This window comes from Felis catus, chromosome F2 (genome assembly GCF_018350175.1).
Source record: "Felis catus isolate Fca126 chromosome F2, F.catus_Fca126_mat1.0, whole genome shotgun sequence".
NCBI lineage: Eukaryota > Metazoa > Chordata > Mammalia > Carnivora > Felidae > Felis > Felis catus.
The window spans coordinates 74,229,033-74,255,965 of NC_058385.1; the positions used below are offsets into that span (position 1 = coordinate 74,229,033).

General features: G+C 43.2%; 1 protein-coding gene across 4 annotated transcripts in view; it reads left to right on the forward strand.

Moving 5' to 3' along the window:
* PHF20L1 (PHD finger protein 20 like 1) overlaps positions 1–25,879 on the forward strand; it is an 86,397-nt gene extending 60,518 nt beyond the window's left edge. For all 4 annotated transcript variants that reach the window (XM_045050031.1, XM_023248554.2, XM_023248556.2 and 1 more), the window contains 7 exons: positions 3,679–3,843; positions 7,230–7,411; positions 8,413–8,512; positions 9,855–10,050; positions 20,584–20,950; positions 22,218–22,380; positions 24,011–25,879. In XM_045050031.1, the coding sequence (XP_044905966.1) occupies positions 3,679–3,843; positions 7,230–7,411; positions 8,413–8,512; positions 9,855–10,050; positions 20,584–20,950; positions 22,218–22,380; positions 24,011–24,153 (1,316 nt within the window). In that variant the 3' untranslated portion in view covers positions 24,154–25,879. The remainder of the gene's footprint in view (positions 1–3,678; positions 3,844–7,229; positions 7,412–8,412; positions 8,513–9,854; positions 10,051–20,583; positions 20,951–22,217; positions 22,381–24,010) is intronic.
* The last annotated feature ends 1,054 nt before the right edge of the window (positions 25,880–26,933 follow it).

Below are 26,933 nucleotides of genomic sequence, written 5' to 3' on the forward strand. Positions count from 1 at the left end.
TGTGACTCTTGATCTCAGGGTCATGGGGGGAGTTCAAGCCCCACTTTGGGCATGGAGCCAACTTCAAAAACAGAAACATTATTCCTACTTGAGGTTCCTAATACGATACGTATTTTAATCTACAGTTACTACCACCAGGGAGTTTTGAAAATTCATCCTTAACACTGAGTGTTATTTTGCATATCCTGCCGGTGCTTATTATGTAGATGATACAAGCAGTTCACATTCGGTGTTTTGTTTCCTCTTCACATCGACTAACTCTAAATTTAGCGGGGCCTCTTCTCCCCATCTTATAAACCGTGAGCCGAGACAGAGCGTCGCCCAAGCCCACATGGCTAGTAAGTGATGAAAGGCAGATTCAAACCCAGGCCGTGTGGCTTCGTTCTCAAGTTGGACTTTAACCATCATGCTCTGTTGTTACGCTACTTCCTGTGCCTTCGACAGTGTTTGGCAGGTGGCGCGGCCTTCCCTCTAGCAAGCGTTGGCTGGTCTTCGCTGGCGTAGTAAGTTCTCTCGGTTGTCCGTATGAGCAGCCACCGTGTTGGGATTTAAGAGTGACGTCTTTGCCAGTTTTTACCTTTGGCACTTTGAGCCACAGTCGCTTCATCTCTTTGTCATATATCTGTAAGTATGAGAGAACCGAAGGCACACAGAGAGTGAAAAGAACGAGAGTGAGAAATGCCAGGAGAGTCCAGAACACTACGTAGAGAAAGCCAAGACTCCCTCCCGGGAGCTTATAAGCAAGCCTGTCAGTAGAGACAAAGAGGGATAAGAAGCATGCGCGGCTCTCTACTGGGCAGGTAGCAGTGACACAAAGTAAGTTCTGTGTATAGTGAGTGTAGAGAAGCCCCGGTGGTCGAGGAAGGGGCTTTATGTGGACTACAGCTGATCTGACCTTGAAGCCAGAGGTAGCCTTTAGTCACGGTAACCAGTGGGGACTAGATGCAAGGTGCAGGTGTGGTGTAGACTGCCGAGTTTTGTTTAGCTGCTAATCCCACGCGGAGGGATGGTATGTCAGCGTGCCTTCTTTTTAACACCAAATTGAGATTTCTCCCGTTATTTTTTCACTCCGGTGTAGAAAGTAGACTCTGCTTCCACTTTTACTCGGCTGAGAGGGCACTAGGGTCGGTAAAAGGGCAGCTTTCAAAGGTGAGCATTGGGTTCAGTTCCTCGCCGTGACATCGATAGCTCACGTGACCTTTGGCGAGTTATGTTAATGCTATAAACGTCAGTTTCCTCGCTTCGGAAATGGTAATAACAGTGCCTACCGTGTGGTTTCATTTTTAGGATTCAGTAAGGTAATCGTTGTAAAGTACTTAACACAGTGCCAGCTGGCATTCAGCAGACGGCCTTTTCGCGCCTGTGTCTGAGTCATGGCATTGGGTAAGCCGTGTAGAGTCGCCGGGAGGCCGTGAGAGAGGTACAGGAACACCGTGCCACTCCGAGACCGCTTTGCAGTCTGACAGCGGTATCCGGGAGTGTCCCCGCTCCTGACCTGCTGGGGGTGAGGCCCAGGCGTCAGCTTTAACAAGCTTTCCAGTTTGTGTATACGGTAAACGTCGAAGTCCCCTGGTAACACTTTTTGGTTGAGCGTAAGGCTCGGTAGTCAGAGTCAGGTTCGAAGGCTGGCTTTGCCGCGGAGAGAGATGTACTCTTCGGCAGTTTAATTTACGTAACCTTCTCTGCCTCTGCTCTTCCGCTTGTAAAATGGCACCAAGCCTGCTTAGCTCCCTTGTCGGATGGCTGTGAGGACTGAGACATTTAATATACCCGAAGCACTTGGAATCATGTTTGGCACACCAGGGTGCCCAAAGAATGCGGCTGTGCTGTAGTATCTATGGTGACCGCTCTATTACTGTCCGACTGCTGCTGTCACGGAAGTCTGTGTATCGGTGACATAAAACAACACGAATTTATTAAAGTTCTCTGAAGGTCAGAAGTCCATAATGGGCCTGGGGGGAACTACATTCCTTTCGGGAGGCTCTCGGGGAGAAGCCATTTACTTGCCCTTCCCAGATTCCCGGGGGCTGCTGCATGTGTTGGCTCATGCCCCCCTACCATCTTCAAAGCCAGCAACGGGCCACTCACGTCTTTCTCACTTCACGTCGCTGCGACACTCACTCTTCTGCCTTTCTCTTGCACCTTAGGGACTCTTCTGACTGCATCGGGCCCACTCCGATGATCCGGGGTAATCTCCCTATTTTGAGGTCTGATAAGCAGCCTCAATTCCCCTTTGCTCCAGAGCCCCGCACACTCACAGGTTGTGGGGATTAGGACGTGGACGTCTTGGGGGACAATTATTTTGCTGACCGCAACCACCAACGTCACTTGGATGCACACAGTGCACACCAGCATTGGTGCTGCCCTTCTCCTGGAGCTTGCTTTCCTACCCTCGACCTTTCCTCCACCTCCTCCGCTCTGTTCTCCCTCTGTTTAGTCCCTAACCTGCCTCCGGTGACCTTTGCCTCACTCATACTCAGTTGAGGAAGTAGCAGCCACCAGATGAGAACTTGCTCATCTGGCCCACAACGGTGCACTTAGCTGCTTGTATCCATTTTCTCCTCCTTTGCCTCTACTAAGAGGGAGGCAGTGTCTGTCTTCAGTTCTTAAAATCCTGGCACCTGTCACCCTGCCTCTCCTCATTTTTAGATTTTTGAGACAATGTATAGGGTGTCCCATCTTTAAAAAGCCCTCCTCGAAACCCACATTCCTTCTCTGGTTCCTCCACCTCTCTCTTACTCGTCAGCCCCATCTCCGAACCCTGCTTTCACACTTGGCAGTCGAAGCAGAAGCCCGGAGATCACCCTCTGACCCTGTGTCAGCCCCTCCCCTGCAGTCCCCGGATCCCAGCATCTCCCTGTCCGACTCCACGCCCTCCTCCTTCCTCCCCTGCCGGGCCCTGGTGCCTCTGCCCCGTGCCTCCCTGCGCCGTCTCTCACTGCACAGCTCCAGTGGGATTTCAGAGCCAGAACCGGACTTGTGTCACGCCCTTTTTGCTGCATTTCGGGCAGAACGCAAAACGAAAAACATGTTTAACCTGACCTGCTCCCGCCACTCTAGCCTCGTTTCTCCCTCCCCGCTTCACTGCAAGGCAGCCACAGTCTCACAGGTTGTCACTTGTCAGACGTGCCAGGTGGTCGTCTGCCTCAGAACCTCCTTGTCTGCAGGACTCACGCTAAGTTGAGGAAGACAGGACTGGCATTAATTTCATTCAGAGGTTTTCTGCTGAAAAATCTATCAATGGATTGAATTGTCAGTGTAATAATTGACATGCTACCTACTAGGAGCACCTCTTTACAAATTGCAAAAAAAAAAAAAAAAAAAGTCGATTTTCCATCTTGCACCTCTTACTACAGACCATAGCCTTGATTATAATGGAGAGAAACTGTAGAGATAATCCTTTTTCACTTCTGCACTGGTTAACAAGACTTTATTGGTACCAGCTAAAACACGGTGCTCCCGGGTATGCAAATACTGCCCGGGGTGTATTTCCCAGGTGTTCTTGCCAAACCCGGTTTATCAGATACACAGTGATCTAGCCGTTCCCGGGTAAGGAGAGAAAGAGGTGACATGGTTATCTTGTGTCTTGTAAAACATGGCTCTCTCGTTATTTTTATAGTGATTCTTCTTGATTACCTGACACTTTATTAATATTTCTTTATGTATCTTATGTTGCAGACTATTCAGACTATGAAGACAGTTCTCTAGAATTTCTGGAAAGGTGCTCTTCTCCACTAACTCGATCTTCTGGGAGTTCTCTGGCTCTGCGAAGCATGTTTACGGAGAAAAATACAACATATCAGTACCCAAGGGCAATTTTGTCAGTTGATCTTAGTGGTGAAAGTATGTGTAACTATGTAATGCTTAAAACAAGTCTTAAGATCCTTAAATGTGGAACTGAGATAACAACATACTTTATTAAGGGCTTACGTGAGCAGGGCACGCCGTTTCAAAAGTTCTTCCATAAACTAATAAGAAAATCTCAGCATTAGAAATTTGAGCTACTTTTTAAACTCCTGTAAAGTAAAATTGGCTTCTGTAACTAATTGAAGGGCGGGCAGATGGTAAAGAAACTCTTAGTGTCCACCATGTACTGGTCATAGGTATTTGCCCATACAAACTGGGAATCTGCCGGGTTTCCCCGAAAGCCCGGTCCTGACCACGGGGTTGTTGTCTTACCTCCCAGTGCTCTCAGCGGTCCAAGGGGAGCCTCTCCCGCTGGAGACCCTGACGGCAGTGGCTTGAGGACGACAGTCAGGGGACGAAGGATGAGGGACAGCGTCTTGGTCTTGGGATGGTTGTGGCTGAGCTCACTTCCTGTCTTCTCCTTTCTGCCGAGGGCCCAGCGTGGTTGGTGCCGTGCTTCCTTTTGCACTGCTGCCTCCTGCTTAACTTCCAGGCCCGAGTGCTGTCGAGCCCACTACAGAGAGTAGCATCTTCTCCCTTTTCTCCTAAAACAGGCGCCCAGCACTTTAGAGATGTATAGTCTTAAAATATGGGCGGGGGTGGGGGGGACAGAGGATTAGGAAAAAGACCTCCGTTTCTAACAAACACAAGCCCCCTGTCCCTTTTTGGGCCAGTGGCTCTTAAGCCCAGGTGTACGTGATCATTGTTGCTGTGATGCCTTCCGAACCCCGATACGGAGACCTGTTGAGGAGCATGAGGGAGATTTCTGGAAGGGCAGATGCGGTTTTTGGCAAGATACAGTTTCTGAGTGATTCTTTGGGGCAGGGTGGCAGGGGTTGAAAGTCACCTAAGAGCACCCCAGTTTGAGCCGTGAGGGCCTGAGTGTCCTCCTTATACACAGAGCGCTGGCTGGAGAATGGAGATTATGTCCGGGCGGGCTATGTTGCCAGAACTAGATGCTCGAGAGGGGAGGGAAAGGGTGTCGTGGGCGTGTGCTGTCGGTTCTGCTGTGTCTTCTGCCCCCTGTGTGACTGAGCACTGACCTGTGAGAAAGAACGGACGTGGCGGGGTGTGGGTCTTCGGCCAGGGGTTCTCAAACGTTAGCGTGCATCAGAACCACCTGGAGAGCTTGTGAAAAACACTTTTCTGGGCCTCACCCTCAGAATTTCTGATGTCAGGGGAGTTCCCGGGTGATGCTGATCTGGAATCCACACTCGGAGAATATGTCTGGGAAGATAGCGATAGATCAAGGGGTAGCAGTTGGAAGAGAATGGTGTTCTGTGGCCACTCGGTTGGAGCTGTTGTCCAGATGCTATTTTAGTGCGAGAGGGAACTTTGCTTTTGTAACTTTGAACCCTTGGACCCATTTACTCTGCCCTTAGAATTCAGCCAAACGTATGTTTGATGCTTGGGAATTATTCAAACTAGGTTTTCTGGCCATTATGTTCAGCTTACATTCGAACATCATAAAACCTGTGATTTTGGCCATGAAAGCATGTGTGAGATACACACTAATTCCTTTCAGTGATAAGAGTTTTAAATTTATTTATTCTGCTACGATTGCCATCCATGTCGTGCCACCTACATGCTGCAACAGTGTTTGTTTATTCATGTCCTAGTCTGCCATTTTGAAACATGAACTTGCATTCAGGAAGGCCTGAGAGAAAATACTGATTTTGGGTTTATGCTAGCAAGATTATGAATGAATGAAACCTCCTCTTTAGGTTCTTAAAACTACTCATTATTATTAGGATTTTATAATGCATGATTGACTTACTCCTTCCTGAAAATTTTCCTGTATTTCTCGACCATTATTTCTACTGACTTCTCTGAGATGTCCTAAGACCCTAAAAAAGACATTTTTCTATAGAACATTAACTTTTTGTAAATCAAAAACAAAATATTCAAAAACAGAGTCAGGGAAAAAATAAGATTAGAAGCTGATAAGAGAAACACTAAGTCATGAAATATTTAAGTTATAAACAACATGATTTTTTTTTTTTTTTTTTTTTTTTTTTTTTTAGTTCAAATTTGGCCAACTTCTTTCTGGTCTGATTAAAGAGAATTTTCTCTTTATATAGACCCCCCCCTTTGCTCCTCCAGAAGCTGGAGTGGCTTTACCAGTATAGACCAGGCTCCACTGTAAGAACTAGATGTGGAGCACTCAGTAGTGCAAAGCCCTTGCTCTCCCAGCCTGTTGATGCCGCCCAGAAGGAGGTGAGCAGTGGGCAGGGGAAGCAGCGGGCAGACCGAGACCAGAGGCTGGGACACTGGGGCACAAGGAACTACCTGTCGCTGCGGTGCTCAGCTGATTAGCCCCCAGGTGCCCCACAGCAGCGGTCAGGTGTTCCACTGCACAACTCGCGATGACTCAGCTCCCTCATATCTCCATCCACACTCCTGCAAGATCTCTAGTGTCCGTCCTCATTTTTTCCCCTTGGTTATAAATATTTCCTTGTGTGTGCCTCAATTGTTTTTGTTTTTTCTCAAAAGCCTGAGCAAAATTGTGGTCTTTGACATCAATGCTGGCACAAATACAAACCTAAAACTGGGCGTTTGAGTCAAATTCTATGTAGTGGTCCTCTATATAATCTAGTTTCTAGAATATACTTACTTTAAAAGATTTTTATCAAAGTGAAATTTTAAAACTTTGCAAATTCCTTAGGGAACTCAAGATCCCAGCTTAAGAAATACTGGTGAAGTCGTTAAGAATGCAGCTTTGGAGTCAGGTAGTCCTGGTATGCAGTCAGCTTCACCATTAGCTGGCTACACTCCTCGAGCAAGTAATAGATCTTGTGTTTGGAGTGTTTGGTAGAGTATCTGGTGCATATTAAGTGCAGTGGTGGTTGATGATCCTGATCCTGTTAAGAATAGTAGCATTGATATCGGACTCCAGGCAGTCTCCTTCCCTTCACTGAAATGCCCACGTCTGTGGTACAGATAACGAAACCCGTTCTCTTTATAACCCGTGGTTCTTGGGAGGATCAAAAGGACTAATGTTTGTGAGAGCGTTTGAGAACTATGCGTATTTAAGTTATCAGTATCAACCTTGGCCATAAACTCTATAAGCACCAAGGCTAGGGGATCCTCTGCAAGTTACTTGTAATAGTGTATATGAGAAGACACAAAGTCAGTCATAATTACCTTGGCCTCAAAAATCCTTTGTTTCTTTGTTTAGGGACAAGTGCTCTATTCTCATTTGTCTGCCCTTCCCTTCTAAATATTTAATAGCTTACAGTCACTTCCTTTAGCTCCTTTCTATCTGGAAAAGTGACACAAATATGGAAAAATACTTGCTGAGTTTACTTTTGTGTATGTTCTAGACTTATCGGATGTGGAATTCCTAGACGATTCTTCAACAGAGAGTTTACTCCTAAGTGGGGATGAGTACAATCAGGACTTCGATTCCACCAATTTTGAGGAATCTCAGGATGAAGATGATGCTCTTAATGAGATCGTGCGATGTATCTGTGAAATGGATGAGGAGAACGGCTTCATGATCCAGGTAACCCGTCTTCCCTGCCCTCCGGAGCCGTTAGCTTCAGGTGCTCAGCAAGTACAACCAGGGCTTCTGTGTTGGTCACTAACTGTCCTGTTGAAGACAGAGGTTTTCAACTTATCACGGCGTTTCAAGTCCCAGTAGTACTGGTGGGGAAATCTCTTCATCAAAGGAGTAGACGGCTGTCTCACCTGAGAGAGCTAGTGTTGAGTTTGAGGTCTTTGGGCTGAAATTCTGGAAGCCAGTCTTTGAAGCCATTAAGATGGCGAGCATCTGCGTTGAAGGGTAGAGCGTAGCAGCCCTTCTCTTCCTGGCCTGGGTCCCTGTTTAATAACATTGTGTCGTCACCTTCCCAGCCCCTCAACCTGCAGATCTGGAAATAAATGTGTCCACCCTTCTCAAAGTTTGTGCGAGGATGAAGCGTTACCAACCACTGGTGTCTCCCTGTAGAAAGGGTATCTTTCTAGGAACAGGGAGAAGCATAACCCCATGTTCTGTGATGACATTTAGAAGATTTGGAAATGATGGTCATAGGAATGAAGAAAGAGTAATCTTTTTTCTACCCCTTTTCAAAGGTTTTCTCAAATAAGGGAACTACAAATTTATAGCATCACCATACCGGTTGAAGTCACTGCTACAGGCACTCCTACGAACTTGCCTTTTAAAAAAAAGTGCACGCTAATAGGCTATTTTTAAGAGTTTTAAGGATGTAACTGCCTAAAAATTAGTGGGAAATAAATGAGAAAACTAGTTTTATGATTGTGTGTGTGGTTTAACTAATATGTCAAGGTACGTTCTAATAGCTGTGGCAGGGGGAAGTTCGTGAAGCATTTGAGTGTTTCAGAAAGAAAATGCATCCTGAATCCGCGTCCGCGTCGTCGCGTGGACGAGACTCGCAGTACGGGGGGGGGTGGGGGGGGGGCAAGAGCCTCATGGCGGGGAGGGGGCATGGCTTCCTCGCTGGGGAGCAGCCCAGTGACCGCAGGCGCCCCTGTGTTTTCTCGCAGTGCGAAGAGTGTCTGTGCTGGCAGCACAGCGTGTGCATGGGGCTCCTGGAGGAGAGCATCCCCGAGCAGTACGTCTGCTACATCTGCAGGGACCCTCCCGGTAAGCCTGAGCCCCATGTGGGGGGCTGGACGCCCAAAGATCTGGGTCCCAGCCGGTGGTGTGCCGGCCGCAGGAGACACTGCTACTTGGCCGGGCCGGTTGCACTCTGCTTCCGCGTCGGCGTCTTTAAATATTTTTCGCTCTCTGTTACAGTTTTATTTTCCATGTTAATGACCTAGGCCAAAACATTCGCCTCATTTCCCACCGCCTTTCCGGGGCAGAGTTAGGACTTTCTCCGGGAGAAGAATTCACCCCTTCGTGTGTCCCTGTGTATTGATTTCTAGATAGGTTCCTGTGTGACTGAGTGGAACTGTATTCGAGTGTGCACTCCTCATGACGTGGCTTGAAGAAAGTTCCTGAACATGCTGCGTATCCAACTAATTTTGGGTAGATGGGATCTCAGGCTCTCCCGTTGGGTCCCTTTATCTTGCCGAGGAGGCAGCCGGGGCTCAGAGGGTTGGCTGCGTGCCATGTGCACAGACCTGAGATGGAAACCGGTGCCCTTCGCCTCCCTCTCCAGCACCTTCTTCCATCTAGAGGCTCTTTGAGTAGCAAGGTTTTGCATATTATGTACACATTCAGCTGCCCAGGCAGAAAATAACTAGGTATTCTCAAATAAAAGCCTACCGAATTGTTCTCTTGTCTATCTTTAAAACAAAAACAAAAACAAAAACAAAAACAAAAGTAACATTAAGAAGCTGGAGAATGATTCAGAGCTATATGAATGTAGACATCAGTTTACTCATTCAGCAGCATTTATTGGATGCTTTCTCTTTGCCAAATGCTGGTAAGAGGTAAGAGGATTGATTCTAAGCAAGCCTTCCACTGCCTCAGAGTACAGTGGGGGTCACAGACACATAAGCAACTAGCTTAATAGGATACAGTTAGTATCGATGGTGAAAATACAAGATTCTACAGGGCCCTGTGAGATCTTGGAAAGGGGTTCGAACATCCACTTAAGCAAGTCTCTGTATTTCATCCAGTTCAAAACAAATGTGAGTGAGAAACAGGCACCCCATCTAGTTTCTCTCCAGCCCTCTCGACCTTTCTAGAAGACAGATGACAGATATGTAAAAAATGGGAAGCAGTACACTCAGGTTCTTTGCAGGTGTCCTCAGCCCCTGACCACCCCCTAATGGACCGTGTTCTTAGCGGGCGGAAAATCTGAAAGTGCGGGGGAGCATCACAGCGCCAGCTCCTCAGAACACTGTCTTGCTCTTTTGAATTTGCTCTTAGCACTAGAGCTCCCCTTGCTTTCTGAATGATGTCAGTGGGGTGACAGTGGAAGGGGAATCTGAATAAGTGGGATCCTTTGTCATTTGAATGTCCCCTTCATCTGCAGGTCAGAGGTGGAGCGCAAAATACCGCTACGATAAGGATTGGTTGGATAACGGGAGAATGTGCGGGTTATCATTTTTGAAGGAAAATTATTCTCATCTCAATGCCAAAAAGATAGTTTCCACACACCACCTGCTTGCTGATGTCTATGGAGTCACGGAAGTCCTGCACGGGCTACAGCTGAAGATTGGAATTCTGAAGTAAGTGAGGAGAGCTGGGGGTCACAGGCGGCATGTATCCTAATCCAGAGTAGTCGTCAGCCTCTGGAAGGTTCAGATTAGCAGCTTGGAAGACAGAAGAGATATTTGAATACTTTTTGTCTTTAAAAAAAGGAAAGATGAATAACTTTTTGGATGAATAGCTGTCTTGTGCCTGTTGTCGTGGAATAAACAAACATGGTTGAAAGTAAATACTGCATCAGTGTTTCAACAAGTGATAGTCCCTGCCCCACTGTTCTGTGTGCTCGCCACATGCACAAAATTAAATGCAGTTGCTTGGCGAACCCTATATTTCATGTCCTCCTTCAGGAATGGTGTCAAGATGAAGTAGGTTTAATAGTATAGTTTTTAATTACTTTATTTTTTTCAATGTTTATTTTATTTTTGGGACAGAGAGAGACAGAGCATGAACGGGGGAGGGGCAGAGAGAGAGGGAGACACAGAATCGGAAACAGGCTCCAGGCTCCGAGCCATCAGCCCAGAGCCTGATGCGGGGCTCGAACTCACGGACCGTGAGATCGTGACCTGGCTGAAGTCAGACGCTTAACCGACTGCGCCACCCAGGCGCCCCATTACTTTAGGGTTGACTTTGGAGGGAACAGTTCATATAATCCATCCCTGTGCTGTGCACCGAAGGTGGTTTAGTCATCGCAGACAATTTTCCCTTAAAACAGCCCCCAAACCTGAGCCTCCTCAAGTAACAACAGGGTGTTCTCGAAGTCCTTGTTTTCAGTTCTTCCTAATTCCTGGCTAGAGTCCTTCTTTAAAAAAAATATTTTATATAAAAACAGGATGATTCCCTGGTTCTTCACAAGATTTTCTTCATTTCGACTCAACTTGCCTGGACCAGAAACTTGTCCTTTCCCCTTCTTCTGTCCCCGTCCAGGTTTCACCTCAACTTTGTGCGTCAAGGGCACTTGGCCATTGTGATTGCTTAACACGGTTCAGTGCGTTCCCGTGTCTCTTCATACTCCCCGCCCAGGCTGTTCTGTTCACATGCATGATTGTCACACTTCTGAGTTCCCTGCGGCTCTGGTCTCGCACTCTTTGAGTTCATCCTTCTTACTCTTGCCACTGTGAGCTTAGTAAAAGATGAATATGAGCTTGTCTTTGAGCTTCGTATCCCACCGTGCCTTCCCGGGGCCCAGCGGACGAAGTCTGAGCTCTCCGGCACGCTCTCTGAGTCCTTCCCTGGGACCGTTCAGTTTTGTTGCCTAGTCTTTCCTCCCTCGGTGGTTTTCCCCACACATCGCAGCTCTACCAGACCGTAATCCCTGGATGAAGCCCGCTGTTCCATGGGTACGGCCCTTCCACGCCCACACCCAGCACAGCCTTCAGCCATCTTTCTGGCAGATGCCTTTTCGCGATACCTGCCCGGCCAGGGCTGATCACACCCTCTTGGCAAGCTGCCTGCACCCTGGTGTCGGCGTGCGCTTCGGTGCACTTTGTTCCCCATGTTTGTCTCCTCTTACTAAACAGGAGTTCCTTTAAGGGGGGGCTTGGGCCTCATTTCATCCTGGTACTTAGTGTGGGGCTAAGTCCTCAGTGATTGTTCCTTGAATGTGATTTGCTTCTGTTGTATGTCATGAATCCGAATGTGGATTTCTTTATAAAAAGGCCATGCAAATGCTAAAACTCAAGGGAGGAATGAACTTATTAAACTAATAAAGCTTTTGTTTAAAAGCCCAGTTGTAGGGGCACCTGGCGGGCTCAGTTATAAGAGCACATGACTCCTTTTCTTTTTTCTTTTATTTATTTTTATTGCTACTTACGTTTAATGTTACTAGGTAATCTGCATTTAACTTTTTTATGATTATGAAAATGTACACACACACATAATAGTGCAGTGAACCTCCATATACTCATAACTTAACTTCAACAATAATCGTATCTTGCCACAGATTCATCTATTTTTGTCCTTTGCTGAAGTATTTCATCTCATTTTATTATTTCTTTTTTTTTTCCTTGTCTCAGGTTTTTTGTTTTTTGTTTTTTGTTTTTAAATAATTTATTGTCAAGTTAGCTAACATACAGTGTAGTTTTGGCTTCAGGAGTAGATTCCTGTGAATCATCGCTTACATACAACATCCAGTGCTCATCCCAACAGGTGTCCTCCTCAGTGCCCATCTCCTATTTTCCTTGCCCCCCACAGCCTCCCCCCCATCAACCCTCAGTTCTCTGCATTTAAGAGCCTCTTATCATTTGCCTCCCTCTCTGTTTATAACTTATTTTTCCTTCCCTTCCCCCATGGTCTTCTGTTAAGTTTCTCAATTTTCACATAGGAGTGAAAACATGCTGTCTTTTTCTGACTTATTTCACTTAGCATAATACCCTCCATTTCTATCCATATTGTTGAAAATGGCAAGATTTCATTCTTTCTCATTGCTGAGTAGTATTCCTGTGTGTGTGTGTGTGTGTGTGTGTGTGTGTGTGTGTGTATCACATCTTCTTTCTCCATTCATCAGTTGATGGACATTTGAGCTCTTCCCATAATTTGGCTGTTGTTGATAGTGCTGCTATAAACATTGGGGTACATGTGCTCCTACAAATCAGCATTTTTGTATCTTTCGGATGAATACCTACTAGTGCAATTGCTGGGTTGTAGGATAGTTCTATGTTTAATTTTTTGAGAAACCTCCATACTGTTTTCCAGTAACTGCACGAGGATTCCCCTTTCTCCACATCCTTGCCAACATCTGTTGTTTCCTGAGTCGTTAATTTTAGCCACTCTGACCGGTGTGAGGTAGTATCTCAATGTGGTTTTGATTTGTATTTTCCTGATGATGAGTGATGTTGAGCCTCTTTTCATGTGTCTGTTGGCCATGTGGATGTGTTCCTTGGAAAAGTGATTATTCATGTCTTCTGTCCATTTCTTCACTGGATTGTTTTTCGGGTGTTGAGTTTGGTTAAGTTCTTTATAGATTTTTGATATGTCATTTGCGAATATCTTCTCCCATTCTGTCAGTTGCCTTTTAGCTTTGTTGATTGTTTCCTTTGCTGTGCAGAAGATTTTTATCTTGATCAGGTCCCAATAGTTCATTTTTGCTTTTATTTCTCTTGCCTTCAGAGATGTGTCAAGTAAGAAGTTGCTGTGGCTGAGGTTAAAGAGGTTGTTGCTTGTTTTCTCCTCTAGGGTTTTGATGGTTTCCTGTCTTACATTTAGGTCTTTCATCCATTTTGAGCTTATTTTTGTGTATGGTGTAAGAAAGTGGTCCAGGTTCATTCTTCTGCATGTTGCTGTCCAGTTCTCCCAGCACCATTTGCCAAAGAGACCGTCTTTATTCCATTGGATACTGTTTCCTGCTTTGTCGAAGGTTAGTTGGCCATACATGTGTGGGTCCATTTCTGGGTTCTCTATTCCACTGATTTATGGGTCTACCATGGGTCTATGGTGTATGGTATTTGTGCCAATACCATACCGTCTTGATGATTACAGCCTTGTAGTAGAGGCTAATGTCCGGGATTGTGATGCCTCCAGCTTTGGTTTTCTTTTTCAATATTACTTGGGCTATTCGGGATCTTTTCTGGTTATATACAAATTTTAGGACTGTTTGTTCTAGCTCTGTGAAGAATTCTGGTGTTATTTTGATAGGGATTGCACTGAATGTTGTGTAGATTGCTTTGGGTAGTATTGACATTTTTACAATATTTATTCTTCCGATCCCTGAGCATGGAATGTTTTTCCATTTCTTTGTCTTCTTCAGTTTCTTTCATAAGCTTTCTATTGTTTTCAGCATACAGATCTTTTACCTCTTTGGTCAGGTTTATTTTTAGGTATTTTATGGTTCTTGGTACAATTGTAAGTGGGATTGATTCCTTGATAGCTCTTTCTGTTGCTTTATTGTGTATAGAAATGCAGCTGATTTCTATACATTGACTTAATATCCTGCAACTTTGCTGAATTCATGTATCAGTTCTAGCAGATTTTTGGTGGAGTCTTTTGGGTTTTCCATGTAGAGTATCATGTTGTCTGTGAAAAGTGAAAGTTTGACTTCTTCTTTGCCAATTTCGATGCCTTTATTTCATTTTGTTATCTGATTGCTGAGGCTAGGACTTCCAACACTGTGGTGAGAGTGGAAATCCGTGTCGTGTTCCTGCTCTCAGGGGGAAAGCTCTCAGTTTTTCCCCATTGAGGATGATCTTAGCTGTGGGCCTTTCATATATGTCTTTTATGATGTTAAGGTATGTTCCTTCTGTCTCAACTTTCTTGAGGGTTTTTATTAAGACAGGATGCTGTATTTTGTCAAATGCTTTTTCTGCATCTATTGACAGGATCATATGATTCTTATCCTTTATTAATGGGATGTATCACATTGATTTGTGAATATTAAGTCAGGCCTGCAGATCAAGAATGAACCCCACTTGATCATGGTGAATAATTCTTTTAATATACTGTTGAATTTGATTTACTAGTATCTTATTGAGAATTTTTGCATCCATGTTCATCAGGGATATTGGCCTGTAATTCTCCTTTTTACTGGGATTTTTGTCTGGTTTGGGAATCAAGGTAATGTTGGCTTCATAGAATGAGTCTGGGAGCTTTCCTTCCGTGTCTATTTTTCTGGAACAGCTTGAGAAGAATAAGTATGAACTCTGCTTTAAATGTCTGGTAGAATTCCCCTTGGAAGCCATTTGGGCCAGGGCTCTTATTCGTTGGGAGATTTTTGATAACCATTTCAATTTCTTCACTGGTTATGGGGTCTGTTCAAATTTTCTATTTCTTCCCATTTGAGTTTTGGTAGTGTGTGGGTATCTAGGAATTTGTCCATGTCTTCCAGATTGTCCAGTTTGTGGGCATACAATTTTTCATAGTATTCTCTCATAATTGTTTGTATTCTTGTGGTGTTCGTTGTGATCTCTCCTCTTTTCATTCGTGATTCTATTTGGGTTCTCTCTCTTCTTAGAAGCCTGGCTAGGGGTTTATCGATTTTGTTTATTCTTTCAAAAAACCAGCTCTTAGATTCATGGATCTGTTCTATTTTTTTTGGATTCTATTTTGTTTATTTCTGTTCTAATCTTTATTATTTCTCTTCTTCTGCTGGCTTTCGGCTTTCTTTGCTGCTCTGTTTCTAGTTCCTTTAGGTGTGAGGTTAGGTTCTGCATTTGAGATCTTTCTTGCTTTTTGAGATAGGCCTGGTTTGCAATGTATTTTCCTCCTAGGACTGCCTTTGCTGCATCCCAAAGGGTTTGGACTGTCATGTTTTCATTTTCATTTGCTTCCATATATTTTTAAATTTTTTTTCAATTTCCCAGTTGACCCATTCATTCTTTAGTAGGATGTTCTTTAATCTCCATGCATTTTTCTTGTGGTTGATTGCAAGTTTCGTTGCATTGTGATCTGAAAATATGCATGGTATGATCTCAATCCTTTTATATTTGTTGAGGGCTGTTTTGTGACCTAGGCTGTCACGTGATCTGTTTTAGAACATGTTTCATGTGTACTTGAGAAGAATGTGTATTCTGCTGCTTTTGGATGAAAAGTTCTAAATATATCTGTTAAGACAATCTGGTCCAGTATATCGTTCAAGGGCATTGTTTCCTTATTGATTTTCTGTCTGTATGATCTGTCCATTGTTATAAATGGAGTATTAAAGTCACCTACAATTACAGTATTATTATCAATAAGTTAGCTGTTGTTTGTAATTAATTGTTTTATATATTTGAGTGCTTCATATATTTATTTACAATTGTTTATAATTGTTGGGTCTTCTTGATGGATAGACCCCTTAATTATGATATAATGTCCTTCTTCATCTCCTGTTGGTCTTTGGTTTAAAATCTAATTTGTCTGATATAAGTATGGCTACTCCAGCTTTCTTTTGACTTCCAGTAGCATGATAGGTGGTTCTCTATCCCCTCACTTTCAATCTGCCTGTGTCCTCAGGTCTAAAATGGGTCTCTTGTAGACAGCATATAGATGGATCTTGGTTTTTTATCTATTCTGATACCCTAGGTCTTCTGAGTGGGGCATTTAGTCCATTTACTTTCAGAGTGACTATTGAAAGATACGGATTTAGTGTCGTGTTATCTGTAGGTTTTGTGCTTGTGGTAATGTCTGTGGTCCTTTGTAGTCTTTGCTGCTTTCCACTCACAGAGTTCCCCCGTAGGATCTCCTGCAGTGCTGGCTTAGTGGTGATGAACTCCTTCAGTTTTTGTTTGGGAAAGCCTTTATCTCTCCTATCCTCAATGACAGCCTTGCTGGATAAAGGATTTTTGGCTGCATATTTGTCCTATTCAGCACATTGAATATTTCCTGCCACTCCCTTCTGGCCTGCCACGTTTCCATGGACTGGTCTGCTACTACCCTTATGTGTCTGCCCTTATAGATTAAGTCCCGTTTGTCCCTAGCCACTTTCAGAATTTTTGTCTTTGTATTTTGGCGGTTTCACTATGATATGTCATGGTGTTGACATGTTTTTGTTGATTTTGAAGGCAGTTCTCTGTGCCTCCTGGACTTGGATGTCTGCTTCCTTCCCTAGATTAGGGAAGTTCTCAGCTATAACTTGTTCAGATAAACCTTATTATGAGGTTTATTATGTTTCATTGAATCACTTAGGTCTCTAATTCTCCCCTTGTGGTCTAGTCATTTCCTGTCCCTCCTTCTCTCAGTTTCATCATTTTCCATATTTTTATCTTCTATTCTGCCCTCTACTTCTTCCATCCTTGTTGTCACTGCATCTAGTTTATTTTGCATCTCATTTATAGCATTTCTTAATTCGTTGTGAGTCTTTCTTAGGTCCTTGATCTCCGCAGCTAGAGATTCTCTGCTGTCTTCTATACTTTTTGCAAGCCCAGCTATTAGTCTTAATGACTATTGTTCTAAATCCATGTTCGGATACATTTTTTATATCTGTTTTGAGCAGTTCTCTGGTTGTCATTTCTTCCTGGAATTTCTTTTGAGGAGAATTCTTCTGTTTTGTCATTTTGGCTAGTTTTCTTTTATGTGTTTTAATAGCTTGTTATGTGTCCTATACCTGCGAGCACTACTATATTAAAAAGGGGTCATACACTGTCCAGGGCCTGGCCCTTCAGGAGGTGTTTTTGGAATGTCTTGCATGCTCCCTGTTGTTGTGACTCTGGTTGCGTTATCTCCCTACTCGTAGTGGTGGTCTGGACCTTCCACCAGCTGTGCTTTGATTTGTTTCTTGAAGTAACCCTGGAAAAAAATGGAAAAGGGTGGAGGAGGAGCTGGAAGAAGCCTTATCCCATACAAAGAGAGAGATGACAGAGGTGGAAAAAAAAGACCAGGCAGAGAATCAAAGAAACTATAAGGCTTAATCCAGAGAGAGAGAGGAAAATAAAGAAGGAGTTACAGAAAAGGTGTAAAAAGAATAGAGTAAAATGCCTGATTAAACAGACAACCCAAACAGAGAAAGAAACATAAAGAAAAACGCGCGCGCACACACACACACACACACACACACACACACGCACACACATTCAAAATAAGAATTGACCAAAAATCAAATCAGAAAATGCAAAACTGTAGGACAGTTGGGTGTCGCTGCCTGGGACTGGCGGCTGTGCTGGTCTGGAGGAGGGTCCGTCTGGTTTGGTCAGTGTCAGTCTGTCGTAGATACGCAGTTACCGGGCACAGAGGGGTGAGGTCCCCCCTCCACTGCGGGGCCGCTGTCCTGTTCCCTGAAACTCCACCTTGTTGGTGATGGGGAGAAAAACGGCAACACCCCAGTCTATCCTCCCTCTACGGGGTGTCCCAAACCACACTGTTCAGGCTGTCCTCTCAGTGCTGCACAGGCACGGGTAGCCGGTTTGTCCTGCTCCACAGTCTCTCATGCCTCCCAGGCACTTGGCTGAGATTAAAATCCTGATGTCTTAAAGGATCCCGCTCTACGTGGCCTGGTTCTCCAGAACCATAGCGCCACTCCCCTAGTCGACAGTGGGCCTCTGGCTGGCGCCTGCGGGGTCTTTTGTCCTGACCCTGTATACCCTCTTCCCACAGTACTCAAGGGAGGGGACTGCTCTCTCCCAGTGTGCCCCCAGATCATTACAGAACCCCGGGGCCAGCTCCTTTTCCCTCTAGGGGCACGCGCACGGTGGGCTCGGGTCCGGACCACGTCATGCAACCCTGAAAACTCTGATCTTCATTCCTGAGGCTGTAGTTTTCATTCTGTCTGTGGTCCAGAGAGGTTTTTCTCTTGTCCAAACACAACCCCACTCTTCCACAGCCTCTCTTTCTCTTCCTTTTGTTTCTCCATCAAAGGGGTTCCCTTTTCTCCATGCCTACGCCACATGTTTTATCTCTCCCAATTTTCAAACACCCACCTCTGTCCTGCCAAGCTGTCTCCCGACACCCGGGAAGATGTTTCCGTCACTCTGCAGCCTGGGTTCCTGGAATTCCAAGTGTTCTGACCTCAATACTGCTGTGTTTGAGGGACGAGAGAAATTCCAATTCCTCTACTTCTCCACCGTCTTGACTCTCCTTTGTTCAGTGTATTTGCATGTGCACACAAGCCGGGGAAGGGGCAGAGAGAGAGAGAGAGCAAGAAAGGGAGAGAGAATCCCAAGCAGGCTCCACGCTGTTAGCACCGAGCCAGATGCGGGACTCCAACCCACGAACTGTGAGATCATGACCTGAGCTGAAACCAAGAGTTGTACACTCAACGACTGAGCCACCCAGGTTCCCCGAAGAGCATGCGACTCTTGATCTCAGGGTTGTGAGTTCGAGCCCCATGTTGGGTGTAGGGATTACTTAAAAAAAAAAAAAAAAAAAGTAAACTTAAAAGATGAAAGCCTGGTTGTCCTTGATAGGAATTTGAATTTCAGTGCATTCATTCTTTCGATAAGGGTTTAAACTGGACCGATTTGGCCTCATGTCTGTGGCCTCTCTTTATGTTAATATTTCTAATGATAGAAATTGTTGTCATTAGCTATTTATTGAAAGTCTGAAAATAAAGTCTACTTCATGCCAGAAATCGGTGCTTTCATACGAGATTTTATTTAATCCTTAAAATAAGCCTGAAAAATAGATCCTACCTCATTTGATAGGTGGGTAGTCAAAGACAGAGGTTATGTAACTTGTCTAGGATCCTCAGTGGCACAGTAGGATTCGACCCACTGGACCGTCAGACTATAAAACCAGCTTTCTGCTATGTCTCTTACTGGCTAAGAATTTTAGTGTTTTCTGTTACTAAATTATTAAGGGTTCAAAAGTTAAAATTTATAATTTCAGAAATAATACTTGGGTATTAGAAGAAAACTAATTTGACCCCTGGGTATTTATCTAATCTGGAAATAACTCACAAACATTATCGAGCCTTTTGAAAGGTTTATGCCTTTTGAATATCCTCCTTTCTTACGACCTCTGATGGAAGAATTCCTGTGTACTCAATGAAGGATTTTAATGATGAATTAGCTGTGCAGTATCACATGCTCACATGTTTAGTGAGGATGGGGGTAGATAAAAGAATGTCATTGTAGACTGTTGGTGAGGGTGTAATTAGTACAACCTCTTTGGAGGCCACTTGGGCAGTTACTTCCCAATTTAAGACGTGTACCCATTATCCAGCCGCTCCATATCTGACTGAAAGTCCCCACTTGTGCGCAGCGATCACACGAACACGCACGCACGTCGGTAGGTGGGGGATTGGCTGGTGAGCCCAGACTGTGGCACATTGATACTGTTCAGTTACTGGAGTTAAGGGAAACGTCTGTGTCCTGATGTGGCAAGCTGCCCACATGTGTCATATGCGAAGAAGGCAAATTGAGAGCCCCATGTGTGTAAAAAGAGAAAGTGTATGCTTACCCCTTTAAAAAGAGTAATTAAACCAAAAGTAGAAATTCTTTGTCAGACCTATAGTTAAAAAAATAAATAGGTAAAATATAATTTTATATGTATAGAAAATGTCTGAAAGGTTATGCCTCAGTTCTTTTATGATTGCCACGCAGGGAGGTTTTTCCTTTGTACGCATTTATTGCCTGAATGTTTTATCAGGAGCAAGTATCACTTTTTGATCGAAGGAAGCTGTTAAAATGGACTCACATAAAAGTTTTTCATGCCATACGATTTTAAAAAATCCAGTGAAAAGTCAGAAAAAGAAGTGCACGTATATCAAGTATTGCTGTGAACTGTCCACAGCATTACATTCACCATTGCTTTTCTTCTACCTCAGTATTATTTCTGTAAAATCGTGAGAATTCCAACTTTGGCTTAAGTTCTAGGGCAGGTTAACCTAAAGCGTACGTCTGCTTTTGTCTAGAGTCCCTGCCCTCTTCCTAACCCGGTTCCCTGGGTGGGAGTCTAGGTTTTCAGTGGGGAAGTGGGGTCAGTCTGCCTGAGCGCGCATACTTGGTGTGAAACATCAGTCTGCCTGAGCGCGCACACTTGGTGTGAAACGTCAGTCTGCCTGAGCGCGCACACTTGGTGTGAAACGTCAGTCTGCCTGAGCGCGCACACTTGGTGTGAAACAGGCACGGACAATGAAGGGTTGCCTGTATCATCTTACATTCTGAAACTTGTTTTTTCCTGAACTGCTCTTTCTCCAACTTTGTTGTAAGGAATAAACATCATCCCGACCTCCATCTCTGGGCTTGTTCTGGAAAGCGAAAAGACCAAGATCAAGGAATTGCAGGGGTAGAGAAAAAAATGACAGCACAAGACACAGGGAGTGTTGAGGAGAAGAAATACCATGTTCAGAACCATAAAGAACCACCTCGTGTGCCCCTAAAAATGGAAGGAACTTACATAACAAGTGAGCACAGCTACCAAAAGCCACAAAATTTTGGTCAAGACTGCAAATCTCTCGCAGACCCTGGGAGCTCAGACGACGACGATGTTAGCAGTTTTGAAGAAGAACAAGAATTCCGCAGGAAAGATAAAAACCGTTCACAGTATTCAGTGAAAGAAGATGGGATGCCTGACAAGGTAGAACTATCTCATTTGTTTTGGCTTTTGGAAGATAGGATAGAATGTAGGAAAATTTTCTAAAATCAAACAACTGAATTCCCAGTAAAATTATGCTTGTATTTCCAAGTTCACGGGTGCCTGGTTAGGGTGAAAACATCTTTTGCTTCTCTATAAGACAACACTGGCCATTTGAACATTTAATTATCCCCTAGTTCAGGATTGTAGATGCAGTCAACTTTTGCCCTGACCAAAGTCTCAGTTTTATAAATGCACTTAGATGCCTCCGAAAACCACGAGCCACAGTTTTTTCCAAATGAAGATGTCTGTGTGTGAGAGTGCGTGCGTGCGTGCGGGTGTGTATATGTTAATATAATTTGTCTGCTCTTTTTGTGTGTTTCAGATAAAAGATGGTGCTCTAACCTTTTTAAAACCATAGCACATTTGTGTCTGCGTATCAATTCCATTAGGCGATACAGTGGGCTTTCATAGCTCTTTGTACGCTGAGTATTTATAAACTTCTTTCCTAGGCACAGGGATGGTCTTAGTGATGCCGTTTCCTCATTTTTCATTGATTTTCAGCTAGTAATGCCATTAAAATAATCCTTTATTTTTCTGGCCTATTTCATCAAGAAATCACGCACGGTAAATAAATTTGGGAAGCTTACATTTCCTGATATTTGTGGCAAATTATTTTGTGAAATGCATATCCCTTTTATGAAATGAATTCTTCCTGGTGAGTCTCGGTTCAGATTTTCTGTGTATGTGTTAAGCAGTTTACACTTTTTTTAAGTTTTTAAAAGATTCTTAACTTTCTCTTGCCTCATTGATTTAATTGCAGCAGTTAATTACAGCCTGCAGTTAATTTGACTTTAAACTGGCCTTTGCCAGTTTTCATGATTTTTCCGTCATTGCTTTCTGCCTTCACTCCACTTATGTCCTTAGTTTGGATTAATCGAAGAAGGGGTCAGTCTAAAATTAGCCGGGCTTTTTAGTTACAGAGTATCATTAGCGACTTCATTTCTTTAGCATGTTTTATTGAATGACTTCCACCCTGTGTCGCCCTGTGCGAGGCATCGTGGAGAGACATGGAAGGCATTTTTGCTCTTCTAAGGACCAGCAGATAAAATGTAATTATATGCTAGCACTTCCTCTAAGACTGTTCTGTGAGTCAGGTTGGATTTCACTGATCATTGTGGTAATGAGGTGTTTCATGCGGTCTTTCCCGTTATGACATTATATTTCGCCCCATTCTGTTTTTTTTTTCCCCAATGGTTCTTTGGAGAAGAATCCAGCTGAAAGGAATACGGTATTTATTTATAATGATAAAAAGAGCACTGACGACTCAGGACACGCACATCTTCAGTGGCAGCTCAATCTCCTTACACACATAGAGAATGTCCAGAAAGAAGTTGCCAGCAGGATGGACCTAATAGAAAAAGAAGTCGATGGTAATTTTAAGAAAGAACTAAAATACAGTGACTCTAGTATGTAAAGTGTTCGTTGTTGTTACAGAGACATTATGTGAAGTGTTATGTGAATTACGGGGTGGGAACTGTAGATCCTGTCTGTCCTGATGGAGCGTCTTGCTCATTTACATCTCATTTAACACAGATGGCATTTGGGGTGTTTTAGGCTGAAGACAGTATGACTGGATATTATCTTGGTTTTTTTTAAGTTGGGTATTTATTGGACTTAAGACACAGAATAGATGAACATAAGGGAAGGGAAGCAAAAATAAGATAAAAACAGGGAGGGGGACAAAACATAAGAGACTCTTAAATATGGAGAACCACCAGAGGGTTACGGGAGGGATTGTGGGGGGGGGGATGGGCTAAATGGAGAAGGGGCATTAAGGAATCTCCTCCTGAAATCAGTGTTGCGCTATATGCTAAGTTGGATGTAAATTTAAAAAATTAAAAAAAATTTTTTTAATTAAAATTTAAAAAATAAAAAGCAGCAGAAGTTGGATATTTATTAAATACTGCCCATTTGCTGGATGCAGTATAAAGCACATATGGAATATTTATTAGTTTCATTGAACTGTGATTTTTTTTTTTTTTTTTTGGAAGTTAGTTTACGGACCTTAAGCATATTTAAAATATGGGGGAAAATACTTTGTATCTTTGCCATCACTTTGGTCAGTAGGTCAGTAAAATTAACAACAGGAAACTCCTGCAAACTGGATAGGTAAACCTTAAGTGTGCAGACACATTTTCAAATGGTTTTCTTTTATAGTTTTGTTTTTATCACACAGGAGCCTGAGGGTATAGACAGGAAAGTTGAGAAAATAGGGTAAGATTACCTAATTCCTAATCCATGTTTTGGTTTTTTTCCTAACGTCATACATAGATTATATTCCCATTTTTAAATTTCACCCCATACTAAATTAGAACTCCTACTGCTTTGTTTTTCCCTGCGAAAAGAGAAAATGGAAACCATTTCAAAAGCATCTTCCATTGGGATTAAGCTAGCTTTTTGTTACTTTAATATTTTGAGTAGATTTCTGAAGGGAAAAAATGTGCAACTTGACACTGTCCCTTATTATTAATAAAAAGTGTAGAATAACTAATTGTATTCTGCCTAGACTTCTAATGTGCTCGCATATTTTTAAAAGTAATGAGAAAATAGTGGGACTGAAAGGGACACTGAGAAATTGCCCCCTCCTTTCCTTTGTTAAGAACTTCCTGATTTAAGAAAAACAATGGTGAGAGTAGCTAAGTTTCATTGAAAATGGAGTAGAGAGGATTTAAATCTAAAATAATAGAAAGCTTCAGCAGGCACAGGGAACTGTTATTTCCTGTTCCAGAAGAGAGTAGAAGGAGATGTTCAAAATGAAATTAGTTTATACCTATAAAGGAAAGAATTATCTAAAATAATAACAAAGTCACCAAGAAGGACTAGAACTCTTGTGGGGTAGGTGGAACGGATGCTGTGCCCTTAGACAGGCGTGAGTCTGTTGGCCCTTCGAGAGAAGGGGACGTCGTCTCTGTCTCCATCCTCCCCCAGCCTCCCAGTTACACCATTTTGCGACTTCTCCCAGTTGCCATTTCAATCTGCTTGTTCTCTTCTCTCTTTTAGTTCTGGAAAGCTGGCTTGATTTCACAGGGGAGTTGGAGCCACCGGATCCTCTGGCGAGACTGCCCCAACTTAAACGCCATATCAAACAGCTCCTAATCGACATGGGCAAAGTGCAGCAGATAGCGACTCTTTGCTCCGTATGACAGCAGTGAAGGCCGAATGACAAGAACGTGGGTCTCTTCAGGCGATCGTTTTTATTATCCACATGACTGCTGCGTGGATAGTTATAAAAAGCTTAGTGTTGTTTGGTCATTTACTGATTTGTGACATCAGTAGGATGGCACCTTGGAAAGGAAAATGAAGAACAGCTTTATCGAGGAAGCTGATGTTAAAAAAAAGCTTATGAGCAAGCTACAAACGATAATGTGATCTATGCCAGGGATCAATGACGTGGAATATAACTTATGCCAAGGAAATCGAGTTGGCAGGAGTTTTGAATAGTTGCTAACACGAAGCTCGAGATACCTGTAGAAAGAAGTATGGTGTGTTTATGTAATTTTTAGCAGAGAGGTCCATGTAACGAAGCAGAATTTGGCCTACAGCAAAATTGTAGAGGAAATGGAAATTCCGGAGAGTTCTGTCAGGTTGCTTATACGAACTGTCTTCTCCACAGTTCGTCCGGCTGCACCGCAGTTTAGAGTATTTAAACTTCTATAGGATCATGAGCTGTTTATTAGGTGATGAATGTCCTTAATCAGAAAACTGACAGTGGAAGCCTCACTGCCCAGGAAAACAGTTGTGGAATTCTTGCTTCATTATGATCACATATTTCAAAACAAATGCCAAACAATTGGAATTTATTTTGCAGGCAGTAAGCTCGTTGTAAACAGAATGGCTCACAGAAGGGTCAGCGTGCCAAATGACGATGACACGGCTGGGGAGAGAACGTTAAATACCCCGGGAGTTCTACTCCCAACGTTTTACATGGGCCGTCAGCCCGTCAGACACCCGATGTCCTACACGGGACACACGTACTCTGTAGAGTTGAATGCGGTATTCAGGCATCGGCGTACAGCTTGATCCTGAGTATGCTTGGTGTTTGCCTTCAGATAAAAATTGTAAATAACCTCAGCTGGGATGAGGAGTGACAAAAATGTCGAAACAATTTGTGGCTGTGGATTTTTTTAACTGCTGGTAGTGGAATACTGGAAACGCTTCATTTCTGAAGATGAATTTTATTTTTAAAAAATACACGCGCACTCAAAATGTTTAGCTTTGGTCACAAATGGACAAATTTCTGAAACCAAAGGCAACTATAAGTTGCTGAGTTAGCTCTTGCTGGAGTTCGGGCCCGGGTCCTCCTGTCTGCCAGTGCCCTTGTGAGTCGTGTGCCACCGTGCTTTGTGCGCAGGTGTGCGTCCGCGTGTGCTTGTTTGAAACAAACACTCAACGTACATATGTACATAGTCTACACATATTTATATCTACACATATCTAGTTTTATTACTATAGACTATAAGAGTTGGTGGTTAACATGAAATGTTACCTTTTAACAGACTGTTTTTAAAAATTAAAAATGTATGTACAGGTTTTGAAACTTTTTTAAAAAGGGGGAAAAAGACTGTTAAGAGGAGGCTATTTGATGATATAACACTTGAATATTTTATGCCTCATTCTGTTTATCAGTTCTAGCGATCTGTGTAAATGCATTGTAGAACTGATACACAGTAAACTTGAATTTATCTTTGATAAGAATACATGCCACTGTACATTCAGATATTATTTAAATTTGCAAACACACTGTTCTATATGTAAGGTACTGTATGTAAAACTCTTTATTAAAACTATTCCACATATCCTGAAATTTCAGCTTGCCTTTTTGTGGCCTTATATTTTGATGTAAAGACGATTAAAAGAATGTGCAAAACAGTCATTCGAAATTTTTATTGCCTTCTGACATTTTCCAACTTGATAAATGTGCCAAAGACCAACAGACATAACATAAGGTCCTGTGTATTTCACTTGTTCTGCATTCACTTTGTCAGAGGTCTTAACTGGGAAATGAAAAGCTTTCGTAGAGGTGATTGGGATACTTGCTTAAATTTGCATATTAAAGTAAAAAAAAAAAAAATAATAGTGCCTGTATTCCATGTGTGGAGTAAACTTGCTAATGCCTGTATTTCAAGATTGATAACTATGTCTTTCATTCGTGTTAAAAAAAAAAAAAAAAAAAAAAAAGAATGGCTCTAATCTTCTCTCTGTTGTGGTTAAATTCCAGATATTGAACTTGTATCTTTTTCTTTTCCCCTCCAGAGTGGAGCGAATAGCATCCTTAACCTATGGATAGTGGCGTTGCCTAGGTTCTTGTCACGTACACAGAAACCCTTTGTGCCCCAGTGATACCCGTCTTCTCAGTCCCTGGGAAGGGGCCACAGTTAAATCCACGTGCATTTGTTCTTGGAGTACATTGTAATCGGATCCCTTTACTTGTTAGATGCCAGCAAACGGGAGGCTTCCCATTAACACCTAGATTACTCAGTTTTGGCTCTGCTTCTATGTGTCTGAATTGAAAGTCTGAATTTTTTAATTTAGATTTTTAAAGAAAATCTATGCCAGATCACTTTCATGCACATACCCTTTCAATATAGAGTATATCAGCAATTGGTTGACGTCTTAGCAACGAGTTGGCTGAGCCTTTCCTTGTTTAAGAATATGAATTCGTTTTTGAGAAGTCAGTCCATTGTGAGAGGTTTCAGATGAGTGGATTAAAAAAATCTGTGTATTTAAGTATAAGCAGTAAACTAGAGAGGGTGTTTCTCGAAAAGATAACTCTCTCCTTGCTGCCCCGACAGAAGAGAAGGAGCCCTGGTGGGAGGGCTCCTTAGCGTGGTGGTGGCCAGGGGAATCTGCTTCCTCGTACTTGGGTGCGGTCCTTCTGACTTATTTCCTTAAAGGAACTAGGTCCCTCTCCTCATTTCAGGGA